General features: G+C 47.5%; 2 protein-coding genes and 1 pseudogene across 2 annotated transcripts in view; 2 read left to right on the top strand and 1 right to left on the bottom strand.

Moving 5' to 3' along the window:
• ERBB3 (erb-b2 receptor tyrosine kinase 3) overlaps nucleotides 1–12,364 on the top strand; it is a 22,936-nt gene extending 10,572 nt beyond the window's left edge. The window contains exons 9-27 of the mRNA XM_011926209.1: nucleotides 1,892–1,965; nucleotides 2,128–2,218; nucleotides 2,487–2,692; nucleotides 2,906–3,038; nucleotides 3,223–3,313; nucleotides 3,526–3,680; nucleotides 4,403–4,456; nucleotides 4,811–4,952; nucleotides 5,697–5,816; nucleotides 5,942–6,040; nucleotides 6,235–6,420; nucleotides 6,975–7,130; nucleotides 7,373–7,448; nucleotides 7,632–7,778; nucleotides 8,522–8,619; nucleotides 8,712–8,903; nucleotides 9,048–9,119; nucleotides 9,933–10,233; nucleotides 10,404–12,364. Coding sequence (XP_011781599.1) covers nucleotides 1,892–1,965; nucleotides 2,128–2,218; nucleotides 2,487–2,692; nucleotides 2,906–3,038; nucleotides 3,223–3,313; nucleotides 3,526–3,680; nucleotides 4,403–4,456; nucleotides 4,811–4,952; nucleotides 5,697–5,816; nucleotides 5,942–6,040; nucleotides 6,235–6,420; nucleotides 6,975–7,130; nucleotides 7,373–7,448; nucleotides 7,632–7,778; nucleotides 8,522–8,619; nucleotides 8,712–8,903; nucleotides 9,048–9,119; nucleotides 9,933–10,233; nucleotides 10,404–10,930 — 2,920 coding nt within the window. The 3' untranslated portion in view covers nucleotides 10,931–12,364. The remainder of the gene's footprint in view (nucleotides 1–1,891; nucleotides 1,966–2,127; nucleotides 2,219–2,486; nucleotides 2,693–2,905; nucleotides 3,039–3,222; nucleotides 3,314–3,525; nucleotides 3,681–4,402; nucleotides 4,457–4,810; nucleotides 4,953–5,696; nucleotides 5,817–5,941; nucleotides 6,041–6,234; nucleotides 6,421–6,974; nucleotides 7,131–7,372; nucleotides 7,449–7,631; nucleotides 7,779–8,521; nucleotides 8,620–8,711; nucleotides 8,904–9,047; nucleotides 9,120–9,932; nucleotides 10,234–10,403) is intronic.
• An 812-nt stretch (nucleotides 12,365–13,176) lies between these two features.
• On the top strand, nucleotides 13,177–23,137 carry PA2G4 (proliferation-associated 2G4, 38kDa). Its single transcript, XM_011926138.1, has 13 exons — nucleotides 13,177–13,683; nucleotides 15,421–15,549; nucleotides 15,827–15,932; nucleotides 16,026–16,095; nucleotides 16,389–16,481; nucleotides 18,100–18,163; nucleotides 18,699–18,777; nucleotides 19,356–19,434; nucleotides 19,516–19,649; nucleotides 19,926–20,020; nucleotides 20,144–20,271; nucleotides 20,436–20,489; nucleotides 22,061–23,137. The coding sequence occupies exons 1-13, from the start codon at nucleotides 13,596–13,598 to the stop codon at nucleotides 22,124–22,126; spliced, it is 1,185 nt and encodes a 394-aa protein (XP_011781528.1). The 5' UTR covers nucleotides 13,177–13,595; the 3' UTR covers nucleotides 22,127–23,137.
• Nucleotides 23,138–24,062: 925 nt separating this feature from the next.
• Nucleotides 24,063–24,566, bottom strand: part of LOC105500613 — a 2,847-nt pseudogene continuing 2,343 nt past the window's right edge.

Below are 24,566 nucleotides of genomic sequence, written 5' to 3'. Positions count from 1 at the left end.
TTCTTTTTTATTGTCTTTTCTTTTTTGAGATAGAGTCTCGCTCTGTCACCTAGGCTGGAGCGCAGTGGCGTGATCTTGACTCACTGCAGCCTCGACCTCCTGGGATCAAGTGATCCTCCCACCTCAGCCTCCTAAGTAGCTGGGACTATAGGCACACACCATCATACTTGACTAATTTTTTTGTATTTGATGTAGAGACAGGGTCTTGCTATGTTGCCCAGGCTGATCTCAAACTGCTGTGCTCAACTGATCCTCCCATCTTGGCCTCCCAAAGTGCTGGGGATCACAGCACCGAACCTACTTAAAGTTTTCTAAAAGTTCTTCTTTAAATTTGGATAAAAATCTGTCTTCAGGCTGGGCACGGTGACTGTAATCCCAGCACTTTGGGAGGCTGAGGCGGGCGGATTACGAGGTCAGGAGATCAAGACCATCCTGGCCAACATGGTGAAATGCCATCTCTACTAAAAATACAAAAATTAGCTGGGTGTAGTGGCGCATGTGCCTATAATCCCAGCTACTCAGGAGACTGAAGCACAAGAATCACTTGAACCCAGGAGGTGGAAATTGCATTGAGCAGAGATTACACCACTGCACTCCAGCCTGGCAACAGAGCAAGACTCCGTCTCAAAAAAAAAAAAAAAAAAAAATTCTGTCTCCCCATGACTTTTAGGTGTTTTCACTCATTCTGCTCCTTGGAGCAACAAAGAACAAAGGGACTTTCTAGTCTGTAGGACAGCACTTAATATGTGTGTGTGTGTGTGTGTGTGTGTGTGTGTGTGTCAGAAAAAGAGAGGAAAAAAAAACCCACTATGACCACCTGGTTTTTTTTTCCTTTTTTTATTTTGACATAATTTTAGATCTACACTGAAGTTGGAAGAATGGTGTAAAATTCCCCATATACTTTTTTTTTTTTTTCAATTGAGACAGAGTCTCACTCTGTCGCGCAGGCTGGAGTGCAGTGGTGCAGTCTTTGGGTCACTGCAACCTCTGCCTCCTCTGCCTCCCGGTTTCAGGCAATTCTCCTGCCTCAGTCTTCTGAGTAGCTGGAATTATAGGCATGTGCCACCATGCCTGGCTAATTTTTTTGTATTTTTAGTAGAGACAGGGTTTCACCATGTAGGCCAGGCTGGTCTCGAACTCCTGACCTCAAGTGATCCACCCACCCCAGCTTCCCAAAGTGCTGGGATTACAAGCGTGAGCCACCATGTCCGGCCCCCCATATACTCTTTACCCAGATCCTCCAAATGTTAACATACCACATGTGGCTGGACGCAGTGGCTCATGCCTGTAATCCCAGCACTTTGGAAGGCTGAGGCAGGTGGATCACAAAGTCAAGAGATCGAGACCATTCTGGCCAACATGGTGAAACCCCATCTCTACTAAAAATACAAAAATTAGCTGGGTGTGGTGGTGCACACGTAGTCCCAGTTACTCAGGAGACTGAGGCAGGAGAATTGCTTGAACCCGGGAGTCGGAGGTTGCAGTGAGCCGAGATTGCTGCCACTGCACTCCAGCCTGGGCAATAGAGCAAGACTCTGTCTCGAAAAAAAAGAAAAAAAAAGTCTTCCTTTCCTATTTGTTTACTCTTACGGATACTTATTTTATTCTAGTCAATGGTTATAATCTTTTACAATCATTATTTATTTTAGCCAGCCCCTCCAAACTGGCTCCTGTGTTCTTTGGGCTGTACCCTTAATTCTTTGAGTCTTTTCTTGTCTGCACAAGATGCTCTAGGCTCATATTATAGTTCCCCCCATCCCAGCCATTTCTCCAAGGAATGTTTCCTTTTAGTGGAGAATGATATTTAGAAACCAAATTCTGAGGCTTGGTGTGCTCACTGCCAGTGAATTATACCTTTACCTTACTGACTGGTTTCTACTGTTCTACTCAGAGACCCCTGGCACAAGATCCCTGCCCTGGACCCAGAGAAGCTCAATGTCTTCCGGACAGTACGGGAGATCACAGGTGAGTGGCAGAGAGTTTGGCCTTTCTAGAATAGGCGAACCACTGGCATAAATTGCAGTATAACTACTTGAGAAAATCATGTCCCAAGTTACAGGGGAGGAGCTAGGAGAACCCAAGAAAGATGAAGTCTGCCTGCCCATATGCCTCTCTCCAACCCCTCAGGTTACCTGAACATCCAGTCCTGGCCGCCCCACATGCACAACTTCAGTGTTTTTTCCAACTTGACAACCATTGGAGGCAGAAGCCTCTACAAGTGAGTAAAGACTATGGCGGAAGTGGCATCTTCGGGCAACGAAGCCTGTGTCGTAGGCATTCTTGAGTAAAATACAAGGCACCATCTCATACAGCAGTGCCTCAAAACCAAAGGGTTTCAGAGTTTCATGAGGAAAAGGCAAAAGGAGGGGGATTCCCTCTCAGTGGATCTGACTAGCACTGAGCAAATTTCTTGACTAACATGAATCCGTTGAATAGTTAATGTTCCCTTAGTAGTCTCTCCTCTCATCCTGTCTCCTTATTCTCAGCCGGGGCTTCTCATTGTTGATCATGAAGAACTTGAATGTCACATCTCTGGGCTTCCGATCCCTGAAGGAAATTAGTGCTGGGCGTATCTATATAAGTGCCAATAGGCAGCTCTGCTACCACCACTCTTTAAACTGGACCAAGGTGCTTCGGGGGCCTACAGAAGAGCGACTAGACATCAAGCATAATCGTCCGCGTAGAGACTGCGGTGAGGGAAAGGGTGTGCTGGGTGGTTAGAACAGGGAGTCAGGGAGGAGAGAGCTGAAAGGACTATTCCGCCCTAGACGTGGGAGTAGGGTTGAGGAATGGAACCAAGGAGAAAGGGGCTGTTAGGCTGGAAGCAGTAACGTGGAAGAATAATGAAGAGAGGGCTTGCTGGGAGTCCTCAGACTCCTCTCCTAACCCACCCCTTCCTTTCCAGTGGCAGAGGGCAAAGTGTGTGACCCACTGTGCTCCTCTGGGGGATGCTGGGGCCCAGGCCCTGGTCAGTGCTTGTCCTGTCGAAACTACAGCCGAGGAGGTGTCTGTGTGACCCACTGCAACTTTCTGAATGGGTACAGTGAGGGGAGCCAGTCAAAGATGGGTGGGGTTGGGGCCCTGCCATGGAACTGTTCAGGTGGCATATAATAAAAGCCTTTAGACAGCTTTCTGCATATGCCTTGGTGGGAGTGAGGTAGGAGACCAGGTCATGAAGGTCAGGACTTGGAAGTGACCCCTCTCCCTTTATTCCCACTGCAGGGAGCCTCGAGAGTTTGCCCATGAGGCTGAATGCTTCTCCTGCCACCCGGAATGCCAACCCATGGAGGGCACTGCCACATGCAATGGCTCGGTATAGTAGCAGCACCAGGATCTCCAAGGGAGACAGAGAAAGGGCAATACTTGGAGCATCTGGGGAATGATATGGCTAAGGATAGCACAGAGAGGCCAGATAATGCTAGGGCCTGCAGATAGAAGATCCTGAATGTCTGGGTTGGTCTTTGCTGGAAGGTATGGAATTGACCTTGGGATCTGATTCTTCCTGACCTTCTCTCTTCCACTCAGGGTTCTGATACTTGTGCTCAATGTGCCCATTTTCGAGATGGGCCCCACTGTGTAAGCAGCTGCCCCCATGGAGTCCTAGGTGCCAAGGGCCCCATCTACAAGTACCCAGATGTTCAGAATGAATGTCGGCCCTGCCATGAGAACTGCACCCAGGGGTGAGTGATGGGATAATAAGGAGAAGGGGTCAGGTGGAAGGGTAGGAGCACAGAACTAGGGTGAGGGAAGCAGAAGCAGAAAGAAGAGAGAGGCTGTGATTTAAGAATCACTCCCAGCTGGCTGAGTGCAGTGGCTCACACCTGTAATCCCAGCACTTTGGGAGGCCAAAGCAGGTGGATCACCTGAGGTAGGGAGTTCGAGACCAGCCTGACCAATATGGAGAAACCGCGTCTCTACTAAAAATATAAAATTAGCTGGGTGTGGTGGCACATGCCTGTAATCCCAACTACGTGGGAGGCTGAGGCAGGAGAATTGCTTGAACCCAAGAGGCGGAGGTTGCGGTGAACTGAGATCACATCATTGCACTCCAGCCTGGGCAACAAGAGCGAAACTCCGTCTCAAAAAAAAAGCAAAAAGGAAAAAAAAAAGAATCACTCCCAGCTGTGTAGCGAAGGATTGGAGAAAGGGAAAATCAGTAATAACACAAAATTACACCACAGTTTTGGGAACGTGGGATAACCTCAGTTCAAGAGGGTTTCACTGAAGAGGGGCTTGGGGAGAGCTAGTGAGCTGGGGGTGGAGGCCATGTCTTGGCATCAGCTTTGGGCTCCAGGATGAGATGCCATGGTAAGTTCTGAAACAAGCTTTTGTATGTTGAGGCTGTTGAAATTGAGCCTCTGTTGTCCAAGCTCTCGTTTAAGGTAGTGACTTTCTTCCCTAGGTGTAAAGGACCAGAGCTTCAAGACTGTTTAGGACAAACACTCGTGCTGATTGGGTATGATGGGGTTGGAGATAATGGAAACTGGGGATATTTGAGAGTTGGGAGAGAGGTGGTTACCTGGAGAGAAGAGCAAGGCTCTCTTCATTCTGGCCTTTTATGTACGCAGTCCATGATCACTGGACACTTGGGACTCAAGAATGCAGGCTTCTGGACTTCCCTTCCTAAAATTAACTTTCAGTAGTCGAAGAGTGGTCCAGATTTAGGTTGGTCCCTCCAGTGCTTAAGGATATATATGTGAATGTTAATGTCTTGCCCTAGATCTGCATCATACCTTCAGCACAAGTATAGTTGACATTTGTAAGGAAGATACAAACTCAGGATAATGTTGGGTTTCTATATATCCCATAGCAAAACCCATCTGACAATGGCTTTGACAGTGATAGCAGGATTGGTAGTGATTTTCATGATGCTGGGCGGCACTTTTCTCTACTGGCGTGGGCGCCGGATTCAGAATAAAAGGGCTATGAGGCGATACTTGGAACGGGGTGAGGTGAGTATTTAGCTTTTGTTTTTTCTTTTCTCTCTCTTTCTTGCTTTTCTTTCTTCCTTTCTTTCTCTCTCTCTCTCTCTCTCTCTTTCTTTCTTTCCATGCCCTGGAAGTCTCTTTATAGCTTAATTTTAAGTGGTACCCTGTGCACCCAGGGGTCAATGATGACATGAACATCACTCCCCTCCTCTTTCCCCAGAGATTTGATCCCTTTCTTCAAGGAAGTAGTGTGGTCCCCTAGAAAGAACACTGGTCAGCAAAATGGGAGGCATGCATTCTAGTCCTGATTTTGCCATTAATTTGCCACATGACTTTGAAGAAGTTCCTTATCTTCTCTGTGCCTCAGTTTATGCATCTATACAGAGGAAATAACATTTATCCTTCCAGGATGGCAACACGGTTAAAGGGGAATGATGTATGTGACAGTGCTTTGGAAAGCACAGAGCACGGTATAAAAGGTACTCACAGTGGTAATAGTATTACCAACTCTCCCTAGCTGTCTCCTTCCCCACTTCATGTTCCTCCATCAAAGGGAAAACCCTGATTCCTGATCTCATGAGCACAAATAACTTCCTCAATTCTAAGGGTCTGTACCTCAATATGCCTATGATGCATTCCAGGACTAACGGTCCTTCCTCTTCCTGCCCTTTCGGCTCTGCCACTTTTGGCATTCACCTATGGGGAACGGGTTGGAGTGGGACATGGGAATAGCCTTTCCTGAGCACCTCCTTCCCATTTGCTCCTCAGAGCATAGAGCCTCTGGACCCCAGTGAGAAGGCTAACAAAGTCTTGGCCAGAATCTTCAAAGAGACAGAGTTAAGGAAGCTTAAAGTGCTTGGCTCGGGTGTCTTTGGAACTGTGCACAAAGTGAGTGACCCATAGGAATTCTGGAGAGGTGGGGAAGGCATCTAGGACAAAGGGGTGAAAGATTTTTGCAAAGGACTGACCTAGGGAGAATGACCTTATGCCAACTGCTGCCCCAAACTTCCCAGGGAGTGTGGATCCCTGAGGGTGAATCAATCAAGATTCCAGTCTGCATTAAAATCATTGAGGACAAGAGTGGACGGCAAAGTTTTCAAGCTGTGACAGATGTAAGTGAAGGAAATTCTGTATGCCGCTAGGAGAGAGGACAATATTAGATACAATCATGTAGAAGCATGGTCCTGTGCTTCTCAGCAGCTACTATGTTAGCCAGAATGTTGGCGGGGGGCCTGGGCTGGCTGTGCACATGCTGAGTGTACGTGAACCTGTTGGTTTCCTAGATATCACCTTTTGTGTCTCTTAGCACATGCTGGCCATTGGCAGCCTGGACCATGCCCACATTGTGCGGCTGCTGGGACTATGCCCAGGGTCATCTCTGCAGCTTGTCACTCAGTACTTGCCTCTGGGTTCTCTGCTGGATCATGTGAGACAACACCGGGGGGCACTGGGGCCACAGCTGCTGCTCAACTGGGGAGTACAAATTGCCAAGGTGAGAGAAGCCTGGAGGAATTCTGTGATAAGAACTGCCTGGCTGAGGGCCAGCCAGGAAAAAGTGGGAAGGCTGAAGTTCTGAGAGGTGGGGTCCCCAACCCCTGGGCTGCAGACTGGTACTGGTCCATGGCCTGTTAGGAACCGGGCCACACAGCAGGTGAGTAGTAGGCAAGTGAGTGAAGCTTCATCTGTATCTACAGCCAATCCCCATCACTTGCATTACTGCCTGAGCTCTGCCTCCTGTCAGATCAGGGGCAGCATTAGATTCTCTTAGAAACGTGACCTCTATTGTGAACTGTGCATGTGAAGGATCTAGGTTGTGCACTGCTTATGAGAATCTAACTAATGCCTGATGATCTGAGGTGGAACAGTTTCATCCCAAAACCCACCCTCCCCTTCCCCTGGAAAAACTGTCTTCCACAAAACCGGTCCCTGGTGCCAAAAAAGGTTGGGGACTGCTGCTGAGAGGTACCTTCAAGATTTGGGAGAATTCCAGATCTCAGTGACTGATTCCCCCAACCTTAAGAATACTTTCTTCCCCTCTACCTACAGGGTATGTACTACCTTGAAGAACATGGTATGGTGCATAGAAACCTGGCTGCCCGAAATGTGCTACTCAAGTCACCCAGTCAGGTTCAGGTGGCAGATTTTGGTGTGGCTGACCTGCTGCCTCCTGATGATAAGCAGCTGCTATACAGTGAGGCCAAGGTGAGGTGACACAAAGGATAAGGAGGTGGGGGTGGAGTGAAGCATGGGGATAGGGAGCAGCCAGTGGTCTCTTCCGGAGGCAAGCAGATGCTTCATGGTAAGTTCAAGGAGAGGAGGCTGCAGATGCCAGATATTTTAGTTCAGAGAACAACAAAGAAAAGAATGGTCAAGAACTTGGGACTTGGAAATGCTAACAAAATGTGTGGAAATAAACTTGTGATACCTCTTTCTTTAATCTGCAGACTCCGATTAAGTGGATGGCCCTCGAGAGTATCCACTTTGGGAAATACACACACCAGAGTGATGTCTGGAGCTATGGTCAGTGCATCTGGATGCCCTCTCTACCATCACTGGCCCCAATTTCAAATTTACCTTTTGAGACCCCCTCTTAGAATCTCTAAGCACTTCAGATTTTTATGTCAGATCAGGTTCTGCCCTCCCTTCACTTCATGCCCATGTCTACTATTTTGCCAGTGACTAGTCCATTTCTTCCTGCACCAGGTGTGACAGTTTGGGAGCTGATGACCTTTGGGGCAGAGCCCTACGCAGGGCTGCGACTGGCTGAAGTACCAGACCTGCTAGAGAAGGGGGAGCGGTTGGCACAGCCCCAGATCTGCACAATTGATGTCTACATGGTGATGGTCAAGTGTGAGTTACCAGCTGAGCCCAACCATTTTCTTTCTTTCTTTTTTTTTTTTTGAGACGGAGTCTCACTCTTATCACCCAGGCTGGAGTGCAATGGTACAATCTCGGCTCACTACAACCTCTGCCTCTTGGGTTCAAGCGATTCTCCTGCTTCAGCCTCTGGAGTAGCTGGGATTACAGGCGGCCACCACCACACCTGGCTGGCTAATTGTTTTATATTTAGTAGAGAGGGGGTTTCACCATGTTGGCCAGGCTGGTCTCAAACTGCTGACCTCAGGTGATCTGCCCGCCTCAGCTTCCCAAAGTGCTGGGATTACAGGTGTGAGCCATTGTGCCCAGCCTGACCGCGGCCATTTTTTTACTTCCCTCTGTACTCCTCTTGTGGCTCTATTCCCTTTTTTTTTTTTTTTTTTTTTATGGAGTCTCACTCTGTCGCCCATACTGGAGTGCAGTGGCGTGACCTTGGCTCACTATGACCTCCACATTCCAGGTTTAAGCAGTTCTCCTATCTCAGCCTCCCAAATAGCTGGGACTTTAGGCATGCACCACCATGCCCAGCTAATTTTTTTTGTCTTTTTAGTAGAGACGGGGTTTCACTACATTGGCCAGGCTGGTCTCAAAGTCCTAATCTCAGGTGATTCACCCGCCTCGGCCTCCCAAAGTGCTGGGGTTATAGGTGTGAACCACCGCGCCCGGCCATGGATGTATTCCCTTTTATGTCTCTACCTCCTACATCTTATCTCTAGGTTGGATGATTGATGAGAACATTCGCCCAACCTTTAAAGAACTAGCCAATGAGTTCACCAGGATGGCCCGAGACCCACCACGGTATCTGGTCATAAAGGTGAGCAGGGAGTAGGAGATACTAAGGAAATTTAGAAAAATGAAGGGTTGGCTGGAACCAGGATTCCCCCTAACAATCACTTATCGATATAGAGAGAGAGTGGGCCTGGAGTAGCCCCTGGGCCAGAGCCCCATGGTCTGACAAACAAGAAGCTAGAGGAAGTAGAGCTGGAGCCAGAACTAGACCTAGACCTAGACTTGGAAGCAGAGGAGGACAACCTGGCAACCACCACACTGGGCTCCGCCCTCAGCCTACCAGTTGGAACACTTAATCGGCCACGTGGGGTAAGACACCTTCTAATTACCCAACACTTTGCACCCTGAACCCTCACAAACCCTACAGATACCCAGATTAACTACTTAAAGGCCCCCATGGTGAATATAGATTTCTCCCTTCATCTTAACCTTTTCCTTATTTTTTCATCCTAGAGCCAGAGCCTTTTAAGTCCATCATCTGGATACATGCCCATGAACCAGGGTAATCTTGGGGAGGCTTGCCAGGTAAGTTCTGATGCTGAGAGGCTGGGTTTTAGGATCAGATTGATAGGAGTAGTGTGGAAGACATTAGAAACCTTTGAGGTTTAATCAGTGTCCTGCAAAAAAGAAGGCAGCGAGGGCCAGGCGAGGTGGCTCATGCCTGTAATCCCAGTACTTTGGAAGGCCAGAGAGAGTGGATCACCTGAGGTTAGGAGTTTGAGACCAGCCTGGCCAACATGGTGAAACCCCATCTCTACCCAAAATACAAAAAACTAGCTGGGTGTGGTGGTGCACACCTGTAATCCCAACTACTCAGGAGGCTGAGACAGGAGAATCGCTTGAACCCGGGAGGGAGAGGTTGCAGTGAGCTGAGATGGTACCACTGCACTCCAGCCTGGGTGACACAGCAAGACCCTGTCTCTTAAAAAAAAAAAAAAAGGCCAGGTGCGGTGGCTCATGCCTGTAATCCCAGCACTTTGGGAGGCCCGAGGTGGGCAGATCATGAGGTCAGGAATTCAAGACCAGCCTGGCCAACACAGCAAAACCCTGTCTCTACTAAAAATACAAAAACTAGCTGCACACGGTGGCAGGTGCCTGCAATCCCAGCTACTCAGGAGACTGAGGCAGGAGAATCACTTGAACAGGGAAGCGGAGACTGCAGTGAGCCAAGATCATGCCACTGCACTTCAGCCTGGGCGACAAGAACAAGACTCTACCTCAAAAAAACAAAACAAAACAAAAGGCAGGGAACCACCCAATTTTCTTCTAAACAAATGTCTCTTCTTTCCTCATCATGTAAATCTCCTTGCATTATTTTCTGTTTATTTTCTTCCTTAGGAGTCTGCAGTTTCTGGGAGCAGTGAATGGTGCCCCCGTCCAGTCTCTCTACACCCAATGCCACGGGGATGCCTGGCATCAGAGTCATCAGAGGGCCATGTAACAGGCTCTGAGGCTGAGCTCCAGGAGAAAGTGTCAACGTGTAGGAGCCGGAGCAGGAGCCGGAGCCCACGGCCACGCGGAGATAGCGCCTACCATTCCCAGCGCCACAGTCTGCTTACTCCTGTTACCCCACTCTCCCCACCAGGGTTAGAGGAAGAGGATGTCAACGGTTATGTCATGCCAGATACACACCTCAAAGGTGCCTGACTCTTCCTGGGGCTTTCCTCAATTCTTCCTCGAATCCTTTCCCCGGGCTCCTCTTGTTTTTTCTTCTCTGATCATATGCCTCTCTGTCCTATTAATTTTTTCAAATTTTCCCCTACCCCCATGAAGTTATCCGCATACCTATCCTTTCTTCTCAACCCCCAGGTACTCCCTCCTCCCGGGAAGGCACCCTTTCTTCAGTGGGTCTCAGTTCTGTCCTGGGTACTGAAGAAGAAGATGAAGATGAGGAGTATGAATACATGAACCGGAGGAGAAGGCACAGTCCACCTCGTCCCCCTAGGTCAAGTTCCCTTGAGGAGCTGGGTTATGAGTACATGGATGTGGGGTCAGACCTCAGTGCCTCTCTGGGCAGCACACAGAGTTGCCCACTCCACCCTGTACCAATCATGCCCACCGCTGGCACAACTCCAGATGAAGACTATGAATATATGAATCGGCAACGAGGTGGAAGTGGTCCTGGGGGTGATTATGCAGCCATGGGGGCCTGCCCAGCATCTGAGCAAGGGTATGAAGAGATGAGAGCTTTTCAGGGGCCTGGACATCAGGACCCCCATGTCCATTACGCCCGCCTAAAAACTCTACGTAGCTTAGAGGCTACAGACTCTGCCTTTGATAACCCTGATTACTGGCATAGCAGGCTTTTCCCCAAGGCTAATGCCCAGAGAACGTAACTCCTGCTCCCTGTGGCACTCAGGGAGCATTTAATGGCAGCTAGTGCCTTTAGAGGGTACCCTCTTCTCCCTATTCCCTCTCTCTCCCAGGTCACAGCCCCTTTTCCCCAGTCCCAGACAATTCCATTCAACCTTTGGAGGCTTTTAAACATTTTGACACAAAATTCTTATGGTATGTAGCCAGCTGTGCACTTTCTTCTCTTTCCCAACCCCAGGAAAGGAGGTTTTCCTTATTTTGTGTGCTTTCCCAGTCCCACTCCTCAGCTTCTTCACAGGCACTCCTGGAGATATGAAGGATTACTCTCCATATCCCTTCCTCTCAGGCTCTGACTACTTGGAACTAGGCTTTTATGTGTGCCTTTGTTTCCCATCAGACTGTCAAGAAGAGGAAAGGGAGGACACCTAGCAGAGGAAAGTGTAATTTTGGTTTATGACTCTTAACCCCTTAGAAAGACAGAAGCTTAAAATCTGTGAAGAAAGAGGTTAGGAGTAGATATTGATTACTATTATAATAATTCAGCACTTAACTATGAGCCAGGCATCATACTAAACTTCACCTACGTTATCTCACTTAGTCCTTTATCATCCTTACAACAATTCTGTGACATAGATATTATCTCATTTCACAAAAAGGGAAGTCGGGCATGGTGGCTCATGCCTGTAATCCCAGCACTTTGGGAGGCTGAGGCAGAAGGATAACCTGAGGCAAGGAGTTTGAGACCAGCCTAGCCAACATGGTAAGACCCCATCTCTCAAAAAACAAAAAAAAGAAGAAGAAAAAAAAAACTTTAGAACTGGGCGCAGTGGCTCATGCCTGCAATCCCAGCACTTTGGGAGGCTGAGATGGGAAGATCACTTGAGCCCAGAATTAGAGACAAGCCTATGGAAACATAACAAGACGCCGTCTCTACAGGGAAAAAAAAAAAAAAGAAACTGAGCCTTAAAGAGATGAAATAAATTAAGCAGTAGGTCCAGGATGCAAAATCCTCCCAATTCCTGTGCATGTGCTCTTACTGTAAGGTGCCAAGGAAAACTGATTTAAGTCACAGCCCTTGTTTACAGGGCACCGTTTCTTGTTTTTGCACTGAATCAAGTCTAACCCCAACAGCCACATCCTCCTCCTATACCCAGACATCTCATCTCAGGAAGTGGTGGTGGGGGTAGTCAGAAGGAAAAATAACTGGACATCTTTGTGTAAACCATAATCCACATGTGCCATATATGATCTTCACTCCTTATCCCCAAGATCCACTTTTAGAAGCCATTCTCATCTAGCAGTGAGAAGCTTCCAGATAGGACAGAAAGAAGATCCAGCTTCAGCTTCACACCTCTGTCCCCCTGGATGGGGAACTGAGGGAAAATGTCTGTTGTATCACTGAAGTTTTTTGTTTTGTTTTTATACATGTCTGAATAAAAATGCCAAAGTTTTTTTCAGCTTCCTGTCTGTCAAATGAAAACATTTCGTGTAAGAGATCTGCTCCTCAGCAGTGGATAGTCACCTTTCTGTCTTCTGACAGTGCTACTCTGTCCCATGCATATTTCTCTAGTCCTACTATTACTTGGTATTTCTTTAGAACAAGCATAGCGCATAGTCCTTTTCATTAAGGGTTTTAGTAGGAATCTACAAGGCAACCAATTGGGAATAACAAAAAGAACCCACGTGCTTGAGGATTTATAAAAAGCCCTATACGTGTCCGGTCTCCTTCAGAGGCCAAATACTGAAGCCTTCAGATGCTTCTGAATTCATTATCTTAGAAAAGTCAACAAACCTTTTTATTTTTTCACGGTAAGAACTCTCAACAAACATGTCTTTCTGAACACTTCCCTTAGGTGCCCCATCCAGGTGCCTGTTATTGGAACAATAATGTCATGTTACTTCATTAGGAGTCCGGCCTCTAGATTACGAGGCCTTTAAATGGATGATCCCTCCGGTTGTCCGGCTGCGCAGTTGGCCCCTGTTCCCAGCACCCTGGGTCTTCTTCCACCTGTCTGCCCCTCCCTGTTCTCCCAGCTTCGGAGGACGACTGGACCGGCTGGACGGGTTTCGCCAGCCGACCCAAGTATCCAAGGAAGGGCGCACCCAGCCTCCCCGCCCTAGGTGCAGACACTGCCCACCCGCCGCGGCTCCACTCTACTCCATCCCTGCTCGCTCGATTCTAAACCTATTTCCCCGCCGTAGCTCCGCCCCTCTTTCCTCAGCCCGCCCCTCTGTTACTGGCTTTCGCTCCGCGTTCTCTGTGGAAGTGGTTTTTCCGGGAGAGACCACGCTTCCCCTCAAGCTCCCCAACGGCTCCGCCTTCCCGCCGGAGCCTGACCCTTCCCAGCGTGCCCGGCGATTCCGGCGTGCGAGGCCCTTGGAGGGCAAGGCCCCAGGGCCTGGCTTAGGAGCGCGAGAGGCAGGCTGGGAATTGTAGTTCGAAAGCCCTCGAGGGCGGCTAAAGGCTGGCGGTGGAGAGGACTAGTTTTCCCAGCGTGCCCTGCGCCTCAGCCCGCGCGCTCACAGCTTCTCGCTCTCGCCTGCCTGCCCGCTCCCTTGCTTGCTCGCGCTTTCGCTCACCCTCTCCTCGAGGATCGAGGGGACTCTGACCACAGCCTGTGGCTGGGAAGGGAGACAGAGGCGGCGGCGGCTCAGGGGAAACGAGGCTGTAGTGGTGGTAGTAGGAAGATGTCGGGCGAGGACGAGCAGCAGGAGCAAACTATCGCCGAGGACCTGGTCGTGACCAAGTATAAGATGGGGGGCGACATCGCCAACAGTGAGTGCGGCCTCGGGGGTCGGGGAATCAAGGCTGACAGGGAAAGGTGCCAAGCTGGCCCCGAAGGGGCTGGAGCGGAGGGGTCATGCGAACTGAGCTACTGAGGGGCCCGCACCAGTCCGCTGGGGGCGGCGTGGTGGGAAGACCCGGTGTCGCGCCTGGGACCTGAGCGGCCAGGCCCAGGCTGAAGTCTATGGAGGTGCGGGTCGGCGACCGGGATGAGCACAGAGAGGGTAACCTGGCAGGCTCCGACCCGAGGCCGTTTGTTAGGAGGCAAGACGTGTTTTCTCTTGTTCCTATCCTTCATTCCCGATTTCTGCTTCCTCTGATTCTGGCAACGGCGAGGCCACCTCGAAAAGGAAGCGCCCAGCTATTGGCGACAGAAGCGCCCCTCTGTTTTTGTCGCGTCTCCGGGGCGTCAGGAGCCGAGCCGGCACGTGTTGCTGGGTCCCCTTGCGGATGGCTGGCCCCCTTCTTCCTCCACTACTGTCCCTGACACCAGCTTCCCCACCACGTGCTTTGCTGGAGCCTTTCCTTCTTCAGCTCTTGCCCCCTTCTACCCTTGGGCCAGCTAAGGGGACCGTTGGAGAGCACTCCTGGAGCTTCTAACACAAGTTTTGGAGCTATATATGGCTTTTCTTGAAGTTACTCATTATTACTACCTTTCCAATCTGTGCAGATAGCCTTAGTTAGCATTCACATTTGTTGTTCAAAGTGACTTGACAACTCAAATATTTTGGGGTCTCCGTCTTATCCCGACTAGGCAAGCTTGCGAACATTACTGGAAAAGGGAGGACTGATTTTAGGATTTTCACAAGTCATCCTTATTCCAGCTGTGCTCTGAGGATCTCAGCAGTTGCCTGCCACTCTAGGCGATGTCACTTTCTCTTTTCTCTCTTTCCAGTTAGCCTTTCCATTTTATTTAAAACCCAGTTAGGGAGATACAAACTGCTTGTCATTGTGTTTTTAAATGGTTTTAACAGCAAAGATGGTGGGGAAGAGGTATTTAGGATGCCTCCCATCCTGTGGGTGAAAATCTGAGTTTTACTGGCTTTCAAAGAATCACCAAAACTGAGATTTCAAAACTCAAACCTGTGCTTTATATCACAGTGGACATTTAGTATAGTACCCTGGTTTTTGGTGCCTTTTCGTATTTGAGATACTAGGGGTTTGAATCAGAAAATCCTTTTCTTACAGTTGATAACTTTGGCCTCATATTTCTTTGAGATAAGCCATGATCCCCTGAAATGAAACCCAGGGACCTTAGATTAAGTCCCCTTGGCTTATACCTTGTTTATGAGGAATTAAGTCTACATAGATTGAGATTCCTAACACCTAATTAGAGTGTCTGAGAAAGGAAGGCGGTAACATTTAACAGTGCTTCAGCTTCGAGTCAGCAGTTGTGTCTACATTCTTGTCCCTGATGCCTATAAATTTCATCTAGTCTTTCCATGTATGTGGGGATACCATGGCAAGAACCCTCTGAAGTTCATAACTCTGTCCTGTCACACCAAAGGTAGCATCTTTGGAAAGTCCGAGGCCTTGCCTAGGGAGATGGATTGTGTATACCCAGTTGTCACATAATGTAAGGAAGAGAAGGGAATGTTGACCTTTCAGCCTCAGGGCAATGGCACTAGGGAGTATTAAAAACTCTTAAGCTCAACTTCCAGGTATTCCTTGGGAGGTAACTAGACAATGAATACACACAAGGTTGACGTGATGGGATTCTATCCTCAGGGGTACTTCGGTCCTTGGTGGAAGCATCTAGCTCGGGTGTGTCGGTACTGAGCCTGTGTGAGAAAGGTGATGCCATGATTATGGAAGAAACAGGGAAAATCTTCAAGAAAGAAAAGGAAATGAAGAAAGGTAAAAAAAAAAAAAAAATCCCTCACTAATTTCCTGTTTGACCCTTATTTGGTCCTATATGTTTTCATTTTTTTCACTGTAATGATGCAGTCCCCACCCTGGCTCTGTCTGAGATATTTGGAAATCTGGAATGGCAAGTGGGATACAAGCAGTTTCCTACCTAATACAAACTGATGAAACTTAAGCAAGACCCTGAAAAAATCCTTCCACTTTTCTGAAGGGCACTAGGGCTTCTGGGAGATAGCAAGGCAGTAGGCTGATGGTTTTTTCTTTACAGGTATTGCTTTTCCCACCAGCATTTCGGTAAATAACTGTGTATGTCACTTCTCCCCTTTGAAGAGCGACCAGGATTATATTCTCAAGGAAGGTGACTTGGTAAAAATGTAAGGTTAAACCGTTTTAAAGCATTTTTCTTTTTTTAAAGCATTTACAAAATGCCAGTTCCTAATGCAGTACACTCTGATCTTGCCTTTCAGTGACCTTGGGGTCCATGTGGATGGCTTCATCGCTAATGTAGCACATACTTTTGTGGTTGGTGTAGCTCAGGTAGGTGGCCTGCTTTTGATCTCTGTTCAGCCTTGCGGGTGGAGGGAATGCACCGCTATTTCCTTCTTATTCCCACCCCCAATCACCACGCAGGTCGAGAGAGTGTCTAGAGAAGCAAAAGGAGAAAGGCTTTTTATTGTTTTTGTTGTTGTTGTTGTTGTTGTTGCTGTTGCTGTTTTTACCCTCCTGTTCATTGGCTGGCCTTCGCATATGGGTTCACAGATATTAACCAGATAGCCAGCTGAGTTGACAAACTTTCCAGGAAGATACTGATTGCATGTCCTTATCTACAGGGGACCCAAGTAACAGGGAGGAAAGCAGATGTTATTAAGGCAGCTCACCTTTGTGCTGAAGCTGCCCTACGCCTGGTCAAACCTGGAAATCAGGTAAGCTATTTTATCCAGTTCCAAAGCTTGGTTGAACCAAAGATGCATTAGGCACCTGTTGCTACTCTATATGAAACTACCAACCTCCCCTATAGACCCCTTATAAAACAGCTTTTTAAAATTAGTTATATTTGGCTGGGCACAGTGGCTCACGTCTGTAATCCCATCACTTTTGGGGGCCAAGGTAGGAGGATAGCTTGAGGCCGGGAGTTCAAGACCAGCCTGGGAAACATGGTGAAACCCCATTTCTACAAAAAATACAAAAATTAGCTGGGCATAGTAATGTGTGCCTGTATTCCCAGCTGCCAGGGAGGCTGAGGTGGGAGAATCACCTGAGCCTGAGAGATTGAGGCTATGGTGAGCTATGATCATGCAACTGCACTCCAGCCTGGGCAACAATGAAACCCTGTTTCACAAAAGAAAAAGAAAAAATAAGCATTTGCTGTCCCCACAAAACAGATTAGAATGTCATGTAAAAAAGGATAAACACTGAACTTAACATTATAGGCATGTGGTGGCACATACCTATAATCCCAGCACTTTGGGGGTCCAAGGTGGGAGGATTGTTTGAACCCAGGAGTTTGAGACCACCTTGGGAAACATAGCGAGACCCGTCTCCGCAAAAAGAAAAAAGAAAACCCAGGTTTGTGACCAAGTTCTTTCACTTAGTCATTTAACCTGGGGCAAATCATTTAACCTGAGACTCAGTTTCCTTGTCTTCTAGATTGGGATATACATCTGCCCTGTTCACTTGCAAAATTTATTGAAGTAGACCATCTTTGTGAAAGCACGGGGTAAAATGATATGCAAATACACCTGGTCCTCGGCTTGATGCCACATTCAGTAGAAGCTATGCTTTAAGTACCTATACAACCATTCTGGTTTTCATTTTCCATGTCGTATTTAGTAAATTACATGAGATATTCAACACTATTATAAAATACACATATGTTAGATAATTCAGCCCAACTGTAGGATAATGTTTTTTAAGTGCTCTGAGCACATTTAACATAGGCTAGGCTATGATGTTAGGTAGGTTAGGTGTATGAAATGCATTTTTGACTTAGTGATATTTTCAACTTATGATGAGTTTTTTTGAGATATAACCCCATTGCAAGTTGGGGAGCATCTGTATAAAGTATTTTTAGATTGCAGGGATAATCAAACTATGAAACGAAAAACCAGTGAATAAGTATCATTGGGACTTGACAGAGGATATTAGAAGGCTCAGTTCTGCCAGGTTTGGTGGCTCATGCCTGTAGTCCCAGCACTTTGGGAGGCTGAGGTGGGCGGATCACGAGGTCAGGAGATCCAGACCATCCTGGCCAACATGGTGAAACCCTGTCTCCACTAAAAATACAAAAATTAGCTGGGCGTGGTGGTGCATGTCTGTAATCCCAGCTACTCGGGAGGCTGAGGCAGGAGAGTAGCTTGAACCCAGGAGGCAGAGGTTGCAGTGAGCCGAGATCACGCCACTGCACTCCAGCCTGGTGACAAAGCTAGACTCCATCTCAAAAAAAGAAAAAAGAACGCTCAGTTCTTTTATGCTTCTTATTCTCATTGTAGAGAACTTATTAGCTTCTGATATCTCACCTTTCGTTTGATGTTGTACTTCTAGAACACACAAGTGACAGAAGCCTGGAACAAAGTTGCCCACTCATTTAACTGCACACCAATAGAAGGTGAGAACAGATAACAGGGTTGAGGGTCTAAGAATGAGTGGCTTTGCCGGGCGCGGTGGCTCACTCCTATAATCCCAGCACTTTGGAGGCCAAGGCAGGCGGATCACCTGAAGTCAGGAGTTTGAGACCAGCCTGGCCAACATGGTGAAACCCCGTCTCTACTAAAAATACAAAAATCAGCTGGGCGTGGTGGCGTGCGCCTGTAATCCCAGCTACTTGGGAGGTTGTGGCAAGACTTGAACCCGGGAGGCAGAGGTTGCAGTGAGCTGAGATCACGCCATTGCACTCCAGTCTGGGCAATAAGAGCGAAACTCCATCTCAGAAAAAAAAAAAAAAGAATGAGTGGCTTTGCAGAATTGCCCCCTTGAAGATCTATCTGGCTATAACCTAGTCTAAGCCAGAAATCTCAGAGCCCTGTGTTTCCATAACCAGGTAGTTTTCTCACTGCCTACCCCTTCAAACTACTGAAGTAGGTAGATGCGGAAACCTTTTGGGATACTGGATAGCTCGTTCCATGGGTTGTGTCCTGTTACAGGTATGCTGTCACACCAGTTGAAGCAGCATGTCATCGATGGAGAAAAAACCATTATCCAGAATCCCACAGACCAGCAGAAGTAGGTGCCAACCCTATTCATCACCTTCTATCACACCAGACTAGTCATCAGGTTTTTTTCTATACTCCCAACTGAATCTTGTCTACCCTTTACTCCATGCTTTCAGGAGTGACCTGTTGCTCTTAATATTTCCTTTCTCTAGGCCGGGTGTGGTGGCTCACGCCTGTAATCCCAGCACTTTGGGAGGCTGAGGCGGGTGGATCACCTGAGGTCACAAGTTCGGAACCAGCCTGACCAATATGGCGAAACCCTGTCTCTACTATAATATTTCCTTTCTCTAGGCCGGGTGTGGTGGCTCACACCTGTAATCCCAGCACTTTGGGAGGCTGAGGCGGGTGGATCACCTGAGGTCACAAGTTCGGAACCAGCCTGACCAATATGGCGAAACCCTGTCTCTACTAAAAAATATAATAAAAATGAGCCAGGTGTGGTGGTATGTTCCTGTCGTCTCAGCTACTTGGGAGGCTGAGGCAGGAGAGTTGCTTGAACCTGGGAGGCGGAGGTTGCAGTGAGCTGTGATTGCGCCACTGCACTCCAGCCTGGGTGACAGAATGAGACTCTCTCTCTATTCCTTTTAGGAAGGACCATGAAAAAGCTGAATTTGAGGTACATGAAGTATATGCTGTGGATGTTCTCGTCAGCTCAGGAGAGGGCAAGGTGAGGAGAGTACCAGAGTTGGCAAAGAGGGGTGACTGAGAGTGTTCACCAGACCAAATGTTACTTAAATTACTCTTTCAGGCCAAGGATGCAGGACAGAGAACCACTATTTACAAACGAGACCCCTCTAAACAGTATGGACTGAAAATGAAAACTTCACGTGCCTTCTTCAGTGAGGTGGAAAGGCGTTTTGATGCCATGCCGTTTACTTTAAGGTACTACACTTAGCAATGATAGTACGTGGAACCAGTCTGACTCACAGACCACACACCCAGGAACACTTTTTCCTCTCCCTTCCTGCCTAGACTTGTAGCGTGCACGTGCTCACTCCCTCCCTCTCTCTCCCCATCTCCTTCTCACTGAAGGTAACGTAAAAGAGCAATCCTAAGCATGATTTCTGCCTGAGGGTAGGAGCTATTTTAAAATATGAGCAAAATGGTAAGACTTGATGGGGAGTTAAGGATACCTTTGAATATCATCTTCCCTGCCAGAGCATTTGAAGATGAGAAGAAGGCTCGGATGGGTGTGGTGGAGTGCGCCAAACATGAACTGCTGCAACCATTTAATGTTCTCTATGAGAAGGAGGGTGAGTTCTAAAAAGAGCTTCACTTTGGATTCCCTGATTATATGATATCCTTCCTATAAATTGAGAAGAGCTAAGTGTGACAGAGGAACTTTTTATCGAAACACATCTTCATTTTTGCCATAGGTGAATTTGTTGCCCAGTTTAAATTTACAGTTCTGCTCATGCCCAATGGCCCCATGCGGATAACCAGTGGCCCCTTTGAACCTGACCTCTACAAATCTGAGATGGAGGTCCAGGATGCAGAGCTAAAGGTTAGTGTGGAATAGAAGGTGGTGAATACGTACATGGTACCTGCCTGGAAGTGAGGGCTAAATGCCAGCAAAATCCTGAAGAGAGCTACAGTACTGAAAGTAACCCTTTGTTTTCAATTTCCTCCACATTCCTCAAAATTTTTTTCCTTCTTCCTGTTTTCCAGGCCCTCCTCCAGAGTTCTGCAAGTCGAAAAACCCAGAAAAAGAAAAAAAAGAAGGTGTGTTATTACGATCATCCTTCTCTGTTAGGGTGAACCTGATCCCTCTTTCTCCCACGGTGTTGGGTTGTAGTGGGATACGGATGTTTGTACAGATGCTCCTCAACTTAATATGATAGGACTTTGTCCCAGTAAACCCATCATAAATTGAAAATACTGTAAGTCAAAATGGATTTTAAAATATATATATATATATTTTTAAGAGACAGGGTCTCAAACTCCTGGCCTCGAACAGTCCTCCCACCTCAGCCTCCCAAACTGTTGAGATTACAGGCATGAGCCACCATGCCCAGCCTTGTTTTGGCCAGACACAGTGGCTCACGCCTATAATCCCAGCACTTTGGGAGGCCAAGGCGGACGGATCACCTGAGGTCGGGAGTTTGAGATCAGCCTGACCAACATAGAGAAACCCCGTATCTACTAAAAATACAAAATTAGCTGGGCATGGTGGCACATGCTTATAATCCCAGCTACTCGGGAGGCTGAGGCAGGAGAATTGTTTGAACCTGAACCTGGGAGGCAGAGGTTGCAGTGAGCCAAGGTCGCACCATTTCTGCTGGACAACAAGAGTGAAACTCCGTCTCAAAAAAGATGATCTCACTGTCACCCAGGCTGACGTGTAGTGGCATGATCATAGCTCACTGTAGCCTCACGCTCCTCCTGGGTTCAAGTGATCGTCCGGCCTTAACCTGCTAACTCAAAATGGATTTGATATACCTTAACCTACCATGAACCTCATAGCTTAGCCTGGCCTACCTTCAGTGTGCTCAAAACATTTATTGAACAAATTATCATGTATTGAAATATACATATTGCTTTCACACCATCGTGAAGTTGAAAAATCACAGGTTGACCATTATAAGTCAGAGACCTGTATATCTTTATTTCAGCTGTGACTCAGAGGATTGAGAGAACTTTATGGCTGGGTGTGGTGGTTCACACATATAATCCCAACAGTTTGGGAAGCCTAGGGAGGAGGATCACTTGAGCCCAGGAGTTCAAGATCAGCCTGGGCAACATGGTGGCATGTGCCTATAGTCCCAGCTACCTGGGAGGCTGAGGTGGAAGGATCACCTGAGCCCAGGGAAGTTGAGGCTACAGCGAGCCATGTTGTACCACTGCACTCCAGCCTGGACGACAGAGTGAGACTGTCTCAGAAAAAAAAAAAAACACTTTTATCTCTGGTCCCAGACACTACCCCCAAATAGTTAGAAACTGACACATCTTGGCCGGGCGCGGTGGCTCAAGCCTGTAATCCCAGCACTTTGGGAGGCCGAGACGGGCGGATCACGAGGTCAGGAGATCGAGACTATCCTGGCTAACATGGTGAAACCCCGTCTCTACTAAAAAATACAAAAAACTAGCCGGGCGAGGTGGCGGGCGCCTGTAGTCCCAGCTACTCGGGAGGCTGAGGCAGGAGAATGGCGTAAGCCCGGGAGGCGGAGCTTGCAATGAGCTAAGATCTGGCCAGTGCACTCCAGCCTGGGCGACAGAGCGAGACTCCGTCTCAAAAAAAAAAAAAAAGAAAAAGAAACTGACACATCTTCTCCCTCTCCTTTTCTTGCATATAGGCCTCCAAGACTGCAGAGAATGCCACCAGTGGGGAAACATTAGAAGAAAATGAAGCTGGGGACTAGGTGGGTCCCATCTCCCCAGCTTGCTGCTCCTGCCTCATCCCCTTCCCAACACACCCCAGACTCTGTGAAGTGCAGTTCTTCTTCTCCACCTAGGACCACCAGCAGAGCGGGGGTCTCCCTGCCCCCACCCCAGTTCCCCAACCCACTCCCTTCCAACAACAACCAGCTCCAACTGACTCTGGTCTTGGGAGGCGAGGCTTCCCAACCACGGAAGACTACTTTAAATGAAAAAAAGCAATTGAATAATAAAATCAGGAGTCAAAATTCATCGTCTTCAAGCCCCTCTTTCTAGCCTTTTCTACTACTATGCTTGGTCAAGGTTTGTGCCCTACTACAGAACAGGGCTAAATTAGCCATCACCACTGAAAACTCAGCCGAATTTTTTTATACCACTCTGATGTCAGCATTTTTTCATCTGTTTGGGGCTTTTTCCTCTTTTTTCCATTCTCCCCAAGTATTTTATCTGGCTTCAAAATTAGGAGGATTATTTTTCAGATTGTTTTTATTCAGTGTGGCCGATTCCTCATCTGATTCAGGCTGTCCAGTCAGGCCCCTCCCATTTTAGGAGCTGGAGCCTTCGTTTATGAAGAGATTCTCATCTATGAAATGGATCTTCATTTGTAAATCTTTTTTCTTCCATTTTCACAAAGCTGTAAAGAAATAATCCATCTCAACCTTACCCTTTTCTCTGGAGTCAGTGGGGTCTTTCCTCACTCCATCTTACACAAACCTGAGCTGGAAGCTCAACTGGTTTTTGTCCCTGTTTGAAATATTGTGATCTCCCTCCCTTGAAAGAAAAACCAAGAACCAGAGGAGTAGACTGAAGATACAACTCCTGGCTTTCTGAAGCTATGGACTTGGATTGGATTGCTGGGGGTTTGTAGAGAAAGGTGACAAATTTCAGTACCTCTGACATGCTGTCCCAGGAAACTAGGGCTCCCACTAACTTATGAGGTTTTTAAACACATTGACAATGACATGACATTAAAATAAATTTGGATTTGCTCATAATGATGTGCTTTGTATGCTGCTCTTATTTGATGGAGATGGGGAGAATGTCAGTTGAAGTAGTACTGGAACTGTTCCTCCACAGTGCCATGCTGCTCTGCCTTCCCAAACCGAGCAATGTCTTGACTTGCAGAAGACACAAATCCTAGAATCTTTGATGACATAGTAAGTTATCTGCTGGAGTTGGGTGATGTAATTTTCCAAGTAGAAACAGTCCTCACTGCTAAGATTTGTTTGGGGCTAGGACACTTAATGTGTACTGCAAAAACAGCACTACAAGTGTTTATTTTGAATTCAGGAAGCCAGGAAGAATGTCTGGTACACTAGTTTTCAGGGCCAGACTGAGGTCAGATGGGTAATTGGTTTATCTTACTGCATGTCAGGCATTGCTAAACTAGAGATACTACAAGTGAACAGAACTGAACACAGGACAAATGTCTAATGACGTATATCCACCATTAAAATAGTGGTTTCAGTGCCCTAAAAATCCTCTATGTTTTGCCTGTTCATCCCTCTCTCCTTGCTTACACATTTGTCCAAAGGCAAAGAATGTACAATGCCAAGAGTGAACCGTAGTGTAAACTAAACTATGGATTTGGGGTGATAATGGTATATCAACGTAGGTTCAATTGTTAAATGTACCACTCTGGCAGGGTGGAGGGATGTTTATAAAGGGGGAGGCTATATGTGTGGGAAATGTCTAACCTTCCTCAATTTTGCTGTGAACCTAAAACTTCTAAAAAATAAAGTCTTTTTTTTAAATATACTAATAATGTTTATTGAGGGAATCAGGATAAAACTAAAATAACAGACTTAAAGTATGTAAGAAAGAGGGGTAATTGAAGTGAAAGCATTTTTTTTTTTTTTAGGTAGAGAGGAAGTAGAATTTATTGGTGAGTATTAAGAGGGGGCAGCACAGTGGAAGCCCTCATAAGTGCAGGGCCTGCCACTTGTCCAGAGCGCCACGATTGGGAACGTACTTGACCCATCTGGGATGAGCCGCTTCTCAGCCACCATGTCTTCAAATTCATTGGCATTGAACTTGGTGAAGCCCCACTTCTTTGAGATGTGGATCTTCTGGCGGCTGGGGACCTTGAACTTGGCCCTGCACAGGGCGTCAATCACATGCTCCTTGTTCTGCAGCTTGGTGCGGATGGACATAACTTGGCAATGTGAACCCTGGCCACAGTGCCCTGGGGCTTTCCAATGGCACCTCGCATGACTGTTTGGAGCCCACACTGGGGTAGTGCAAGGTCAGAAACATGAACATCCAACTGAAAGGACTGTCTCAAAGGTCCCTTAGAGCAACCCATACAACAGACAGGCTGCATCACTACCAGGGAAGCTGCTGTTTGCAGCCATTGCACACTGGGCCCCCATGAGGAAAGGAACTCAGTCAGCTTAATTGGCTGCAGGAAATTAAGTCTATTAA

This window comes from Colobus angolensis, unplaced genomic scaffold, assembly GCF_000951035.1.
Source record: "Colobus angolensis palliatus isolate OR3802 unplaced genomic scaffold, Cang.pa_1.0 Scaffold67, whole genome shotgun sequence".
Lineage (NCBI taxonomy): Eukaryota > Metazoa > Chordata > Mammalia > Primates > Cercopithecidae > Colobus > Colobus angolensis.
The sequence above is the reverse complement of the archived record's forward strand: the minus strand, read 5'-3'. Positions and strand labels throughout refer to the sequence as shown.

Bases quoted from the DNA above. Each gene is read 5' to 3' on its own strand.
- PA2G4 (XM_011926138.1), top strand. From the start codon at position 13,596: ATGTCGGGCGAGGACGAGCAGCAGGAGCAAACTATCGCCGAGGACCTG. The intron at 20,272-20,435 runs GTTAGTGTGGAA...CCTGTTTTCCAG, and splicing joins TCCAGGATGCAGAGCTAAAG to GCCCTCCTCCAGAGTTCTGC. The intron at 20,490-22,060 runs GTGTGTTATTAC...TCTTGCATATAG, and splicing joins AGAAAAAGAAAAAAAAGAAG to GCCTCCAAGACTGCAGAGAA.